Source organism: Scheffersomyces xylosifermentans, assembly GCF_036884685.1.
Source record: "Scheffersomyces xylosifermentans strain CBS 12540 chromosome Unknown RJT20scaffold_2, whole genome shotgun sequence".
Classification (NCBI taxonomy): domain Eukaryota; kingdom Fungi; phylum Ascomycota; class Pichiomycetes; order Serinales; family Debaryomycetaceae; genus Scheffersomyces; species Scheffersomyces xylosifermentans.
Genome location: NW_027042940.1, coordinates 782,607 through 790,411, shown reverse-complemented (window position 1 = coordinate 790,411; position 7,805 = coordinate 782,607). Strand labels below are relative to the sequence as shown.

Genomic DNA, 7,805 nt, shown 5'->3' with positions numbered 1-7,805 from the left:
AGGCTGCGTATTATGTAAAAGTCGATGATGCTCCTTAGTAATTAGGATCATAAAATCATCATGCTTGACTACCGTCAAGGAATGGCCGCCTCTGCAAGCGATTCCATCAAAGGAAAAGTCTCCTTAATGAGAGAATATGTACAATCCGATATTCCCTTCATTATACATAAGTCGATCCTACAAGATACAAGTTGACCGTGTTTGTATTATTATATAATTAAAGCCAATATTTTGTGTGTACTTTGCTGAGTACAGTAAACCTAAAAAAACCCTTTTAATTATGATAAAACGTAGCAAGTGATTGCTTAAATGAAAAGAATTAGAAGATATCAAATCTTTTAATAAATAATGAATATTTTGTGCAATGAGAATGGAAGAACAACGCAAATAGCAAAGCCTTTCCATTCGGTGTTCCCAAAACGAGAACCTCGATCGGAACAAACAACATGGTGCTAGATACTGCAAAACAATAACTTCCCGATTCTGTAAAATATGATAACCGTCAAAAAGTTACTCGTTAGAATAACGTCTCTTCAAATGAGGTGAAGAAGAGCCATCAATACTGTAACCGCGATTATCATATTTAAGCTCGACACATTTGGACGGTTGCGAATTGGATTGGTCCAATTCGCTCACCTCATCGTCAGCTTCATCTCCCTCTTCATCAACAGCTATTCCATCTTCTTCATCTTCTTCATCACCTTCATCTTCGTCATCATCAACAGCTTCATCTTCGTCAAGATCATGCTCCTCCTGGTCATATTCTGGCTTCGGTTGGATATACTTACTTGAGAAGTAATGAATATTCTTTGATGCAGCATCACTGTTATGCTTACCCATTAATTCTATCAACTGACCATAGTAAAGATCCAATACATCCTTAGCATATCTAATGCTACTGTATCTATGTTGACTACCCTTATCTTGGACAGGTAAATTCTGTTTACCTGGTTGGCATCTCCAGTCCACTCTATTCAAAAAATCGAGTTCAAGACAGTTGAGCTCACTTATAGCCACACCTCCAACCTTTGCATAATGGTCGTTAGTGTAAAAGAAATCCTCCATAGACTTCTGAGCTAACATGGTAGCTACGAGAAGAAAACGATGAACAGTCCATGAGTTCAAAGTGAAGAATGGTTGATATTGATGACTTAGTAAATCGATGTAATAGATGGTCGTGAGCAATGTGGCGGGGTTGAAATTATTATATTGGCTCAATCTTGTCAAGTATGTGTGTGTGGAGATACTTGGAGGAGTTCTAGAGTGGTATCTGGTGAGTAAGTTATTAGGGGAGCTAGATGAAGCCGACGGCTTTGGATGGGAGATGGACACTGGTACAGATTTATCATTCAATGTGATAAGGGATTGCAACATCCTTGAAATCAAATTGATGAGATCGTCGACCGGACAATCCATGAACTCTGTAGGAAGGTATTTCTTGGCAATGTGAGGTTGTTGTGCTAGATCGGGTTGTTTTCTCTTGGGAGATGGTGGAAGAGTCTTCTCAAGGTGGATTAGTGGTGATGGTAACTTCGTCAAGTTCAGAGGAGGCTCGCTGTGGTGATGGTGCTGTTGTGTACGTGCCAAAGGCGAAGCTTTTATCTTGACTTTAGGAGGAGACACCCTCAGTATGTACTGTTGGTAAGTCTGTGCGTTTCTATATAGATTGGCATTGTTTTTATGTGTCAAGTATTTCTGGTAGATCTCCAACAGCTTGATCTTACGCTGCTTGTTGAGCGAGTTGAAGTAAAGCTGGTGATTGGTAAACGATGAATTTATAGTGGGAGAACGAAGGTACTGAGAAAGGAAAGGATCCAAAGCTTTTCCCAAAGGGCTACTCTTCTGTGATGATGAGGAATATGTTGATGAAGCGCTAGACGAAGACAGCGACGAGCCCACAGGGCTATTTAGTGAATGGCCCAATTTACGTGCCATAGAATTCGTATTAATAGAGTTGGAGATACTTGTAGAAGCATGGTTGGAATTACTAGTGGTACTGGTACCAGCAGTACTTGAGTTAACGCCGGCAGTAGACGAACTTGGTGCAGTGTTGGAAGCATTCGTTATGGTCACATTAGGTGACGAGATAATATGATGGGGGTTGCTGGGACTCATGGTAGGAGTCGTTGTAGTCGAAGTAGTTGTCATCTTTGGGGAAATCTTGTCGTAAAGTGACTCATTCGGCGTTGGAAACGGCGAGATTGTGTGTAACAAACTCATACACTGGGCGGTTTGTATGTGAAGATTTTTAATACTGCAAAAAGGAGGAAAGCGCTAGTGGTGGCAGTGAAACGGAAGACTGGCTGGTGGGTGGAATTGAATAAGCGCTTAATTAAACATTTCAACACTAGGTACTGTGGTGCAAAGGTTACAAACTAATATGATTATAAAATATAAAGATGATGAGCGAGTATAGTTATAGATATACAAGGCGGAAACTCCTAAAGAATGGAGGTGGACAACGGCTCAGAAAACTGGATGTGTGATCGGTATATATAAAATATCTGAAACCAAGTAAGAATAATACTGCGAGAAGTAAAAAAGAATGAGAGTAATTCTCGGTAAGCGATTCTTGGATTGTGGGAGGAGCGGGCGAGAAAGTAAATGTCGAATGTAGGACGAGGATGTAAGTCTATATATATATATATAATTTATGTAGCTATATTAGTGATGTAGGAGGGATAACTACATGGATATGCGAGGAAGTGCCGATGACGTGGAACTAGAAATAGTGACCCTCGAGATAAAGACAAACACCCCCCGTTTGGTTGTGGCAGGATGCTATCTGTTGGCTAAGGCATGGGATATGTCTACCGCTAACATAGTGTTTCCAGTGGAACGAAACGTGGTGGTGCCAGATGGAGGAAATGGCGGCAGCGGCGATGCGAATAAAGCAATTTTGCAAACCTTGAAAGAAAAAAAAATTACTGGCGCCACGGCGGAAGCAATTAAAAGATTTACTCCGGTGGTGGAGAATCTCTTGCTGTCGAATGGGACGAGACGAGAGCGATTGGAATCAGCTTTCGCATTTTAGATAAGCATTACATCTCTGTTTAACTTCGACCCTCTATAATGCTATGGATTATAGCTAAATGCGATGGGACGAGAGAAATAACATGTCCAAGCTGTGTTCTACGAGCCCGTTTGTTACGGAAGTGTTGTCGTGCCAGGGTTCCGGACCTGATTGTCTGGACTGGCTCTTTCGTAGTCTCACTGAGAAATAGCGACATTTTAGTATTTCTACGCTCACTGTAGAATGACCGTGTCCCACCCACCACGTGGTTTCAAGGTAGGACAGCAATGCTCATGTAAGTATGCCCCCCAGTTTTGGCCATTGTAACAGTAGCTAGATATATGCAAGTGAAAGAAACGATACTCTACCACGTGTAAGGGTAGACTAGAGGGGTGAAGAGGGGGGTATGTGATCTATTATGCTTGTTGGCATACAAAAGAGTTATTTTTCACAAGAGATAGTGATTATTATATTATATTTTTATGGGGTATTCCCGAACCATGATCGCAATTTAGAAATTAAACCAGTAGGGAATGGTTTCTCTACCTAAATACCAAAATACATCAGTTTAGAATAAATTCTATCTTCTCTCTACTGGGTGCTTAAATAAGAATCCAAATTACCTCTAAACTGTAATCAATGGTTGAAGCTTTCTAAAATTTTCTCGGAGACAAACCGAAACAATTGAATAATTAGCTATTTTAAATTCTATGACATGTCTCCTGTTTATTCTCCTATTCAAAATGACCTTTTAACCCCGTCTACGACTAGAAGAATAGGAAAACGCTTATAGTGCTCATATACCTACTCAGTTGGGAAGAATCCTAGTTGAAGTGCCCAGCTAATTCGTATATGGGATATCCTGTTGAAATTCCACTGCAAGTGGCTCTTCGAGGAAGAAGTTTTGTGCCGGTGATGAGCGGCTCTGCCCTGTGGGATTTCAAATCGGTATCTTATCACGATACGTCTAACGGTAGCTGTGGTTCCAAGGTATGCAGCTATGGCTCTAGTAACTGATAGCACATCTTTATCGTTTTAACTAGTCGAGCCTAATTTATCTCTATTCCAGTTTCTTCGAGTCAAGAAATTCATTGTTGTGGAGCTGCTACCATTTTCCAATACTCTTTTGTCAATCTCTCAAGGCGGGAATTGCAAAAAGGAGCCTTCTTTAACTGTTTTGCTTTACGAACTCCCAGAATTTATTTGTGCATTGGGTCCAGGGAGCTGCAGCGATTTCTTGATTTGATTGTTTATCCAAATTAAAATCTTAGGCGACTTAATGGGTACTCAAAACTGGAAGTAGTAAAATTTCATATCCTTAACTCTTATTAGAGTTCCCAGCACAACAATAATTTTTTTTCCAAAATCAATTCCAAGAAGGGTCATATAGGATATCTTAGTAGTCTATGTAAGTACCTTGGTACCCATCATAACTCTCTAGTGTAGTTCTTTAAGCTAATTAATTTTTGAGCTTGGCTGTGGAAGTGATGGCATTTTTTTGCTTTCTTTCTCAGTAACTAAATCCCCTCTGTTACAACAGCGTGTAGGGCTACAGGACTTGCGATAATAACTCTGTTTGCAACCATTTATTCCTTGGTACTATCGGTTGTGTACCTTCGATTCCACAGTACTTTACTTCTATCTTCTACTAGTCACAATTTGTGTGCGTTGATAACCTTGATATATCTAATAATTGCCTTTGGATACAGTACGTTGATTTGAAAGAGTTGAAATGTGGACGAAATAAATGAATCGGTACTAGTGAGAAGCAACAGGAACAGTGAAGAATAGAGAGAAGTGCCATGAAAATCTGCACAGCGGTTATCTACCTGAAATGAGCTGAAAGGTGGAGATATATTGATGTGAAAACAGAAAAAGGGGATTGGAATTCAATTCGTTAAGGTCACAAGACATTACGGAGATGTGCTCTATTTACCCTGTCAAGCTAGGAATGAATATATACAATGGGCTGAATAAGTTGACCTCGCTATTCGTTGTTGAAAACTTCCCTTAGAATATGAAGAATATGAAGAAGAAAATCTTAATGGATAAAGCCAAAAATTCCACTTTCAGGTGACGTTTTCATCTATTGTAATCCGATACTACAATATTCCCAACGGAGCTCTCGGTTTTTGATGAAAAAGATAAAGAAGTATGTTCCATCTACATGGACTTCTTTTCATTTTGGTTGATTGATGGATAAATCGTTATTGAGGAATATTCGTTGTTATAGATGTCCTTTTTGCATATCTCAAAGGTGAGAGCGTCTAACGATACAATACAAGATAAGGTCATATTGCAAGAGACTTCAGTTGGAAGAGAATTGACAGGTCAGGTTCCGTGGATTCACCGAAAGAAGTCACTAGACGTACCTCATTGAAAAAGCATCGCCGAAAGACGACTTGTTCCTTTGAGGCGCTAAGGCCTCCATTGAGAAGGTATAAGAACTTTGATGGATCTGGTTAATGCATGTGCTGCCAAAATTCAAGAAAAGATGAATAGTCTCGCTTGCATGATGCCAATGCCCAAATCTATGTCCTTAATTAAATACTTTGACGATAAGCTGACTAAATGATTAATAGTCGTTGAGTGAAGAGTTAACCTCCATTCTCTTTGTACGATACAGTAAGGGACATTGGACAGTACCATGAAGACAATTGAAGAAAAGAGGAGAGTTTACTCATGGATGGGTAATGTCAAATCCGGAGAATTCAAAAGAGACTTGATCTTACCACTCAATAAAATTACAAATTGATTTCCTTGTACGTTCATCTTTCCATCCGATATACATCCTTGCCGATTTAAGTTCTGAATATTGTACTCCCTTTCACCACCTCTAATTCAATCTGTTACGATACGGACTAGAATCTGTATCGGCATATGAAATAAAATTACGCCAGTTCTGCGAGGCTCTTTAGGCTGTTGGCCACGATAACCGTTTGTTTACGGTTGAGAAGAAAGAGAACTAAATCGCACTACACCAATGTCCAAATCTTAAGTCCAGATCTTCGTTCGGGCAAATCTGAATCAAAGTGCCTTATCTATAGTGAGCTGGAAAAGGGATCGGACTTCTAGCTTGAAAATTCCACTGAATAGAAATGTTTCATTGCTAAACTCTTGGCTTCTCTGTCTTCTTATCTCATCGTCTATGGTCCCTTCTTGAATTTTGGAGTGCAAGATTTTAAGACGAATTATTGACCATGGGTAAGTTCAATTCGTTTTGCGACATATATTTGTCTTTGTTGGATTATTCCGCCTATCTAATCTCAATGCTTCCTGGTTATAAGTGTTATTCAATAAGACAATTTGAGTCTGCATTGTTGAATTACTTGGTGTTATCTTTCGATTTCTTTGAGGAAACTTCCTTTACTCTCAAAAATCATTTCACTGACCAAATTTCATTCCCATTTAAATCGATGTTAAGCTATCGGGGGCCAGCTGATTCTACTATCTTAAGCAAACACTTTAACCTTGAAACGACTGTTAAAATATTCTCCTAATCTTAGTTGTTTCGTTATACAATAATCTGGAGCTGAGAAATGCATCTCTGGAACGGTAAAAAAATATTGAAGAATTTGGTTACTGTATGTCCTTCGATTTATTTAGATGATGTTAACAGTTGGCATCTTTATAAGAAGAATTTTACCATTATTGGCTACGCCATTCCAGGATATCACTAGTTATGACTAGTAGCATTGAATATAATATGCTTTTGGAAATTCGTCATCATCAAGAGATTCTGATATATCACCATCAAGCCTTTTTTCAGTGTATCCATGCGAGAGTGTGACGAAATCGGCACGGTCATTTCCTTGGAAGACATATGGTTACAAGAAAAAGCTTTTGGTACCTTCACGTCATAATTCATGATAATAAAAGCGTCGGAGGTGCTAAGTGGAAGTCATTAGTTTACAGATATTATGCAAAGATCTCCTAGACAGCATAAATTACACGGCATACTGAAGTAATATACACAAAAATATCGAGCAATAAAATTACATCAAGCATATGTGTTCTGCGGAAATTTGACCAACTCCGTTTTCGGGTGATTCCATATTTAACACTTCCACTTTCGTTCCATGAATGGTAGTAGAGCACAGGTTTTGCTCCAGAAGACTTCTTATTAACATCCCCTTTTGGCACACTTCTCTTTGTCGCGACCACTGTCACTTTTGTCAAGTTTGATGTCGCTTTTCGTTATCTCGATGCTCGTGACACACAAGGGTCACTTTCAGTTGCGATCGACGGCCCATTATAACAGATGAGCCGCACGGTTGTTATATTGTTCCAAGCAAATTATGACTATGATAAACTCAGATAAATACGAGGTCTTTCACCTTATGTGACCTTATGAACAAGGATCGACATGGACAGTCCAAATTGATGGTGGGTTTCACTAATATGATAGATATTTTTGCTTTCTGATTCATTTAATGACTGCGGAGTTGGCGCGTGACCGTTAAAGAAAATTTCATGTCGATACTCCTTAAGTGTGGTTCCTACAATCCAAACATATCATATCAATGGTATACTCAAGTTATTTCTAAATAATCTATTGAGTATCAGTGAACGGGTCCGGGGGAATTGCGACGGGATGCTTAATGAAAATTCAATTCCTGCCAATTGTGTGCTTTGTGGAAACAATGACTTTGATTAGTCGAAATTCGATCAAATCGCTTCAATCAATTGATTGAACGTAATTAAGGCTTTATACACGAAGGACAGGTTACTTGCCTTTTCTAGCTTGAATACTCCAATGTGATGGTATAACTACACTCGGCCGATGCGTTAA

The 7,805-nt window shown here is 39.2% G+C and overlaps 1 protein-coding gene across 1 annotated transcript; it reads right to left on the bottom strand. All coding sequences in view use genetic code 12, as the record gives it.

Moving 5' to 3' along the window:
• Positions 1-269: 269 nt before the first annotated feature.
• RJT20DRAFT_26178 (uncharacterized protein) lies at positions 270-2,455 on the bottom strand. Its single transcript, XM_064919424.1, has one exon. The coding sequence runs from the start codon at positions 2,218-2,220 to the stop codon at positions 511-513; it is 1,710 nt and encodes a 569-aa protein (XP_064775819.1). The 5' UTR covers positions 2,221-2,455; the 3' UTR covers positions 270-510.
• Positions 2,456-7,805: the final 5,350 nt, after the last annotated feature.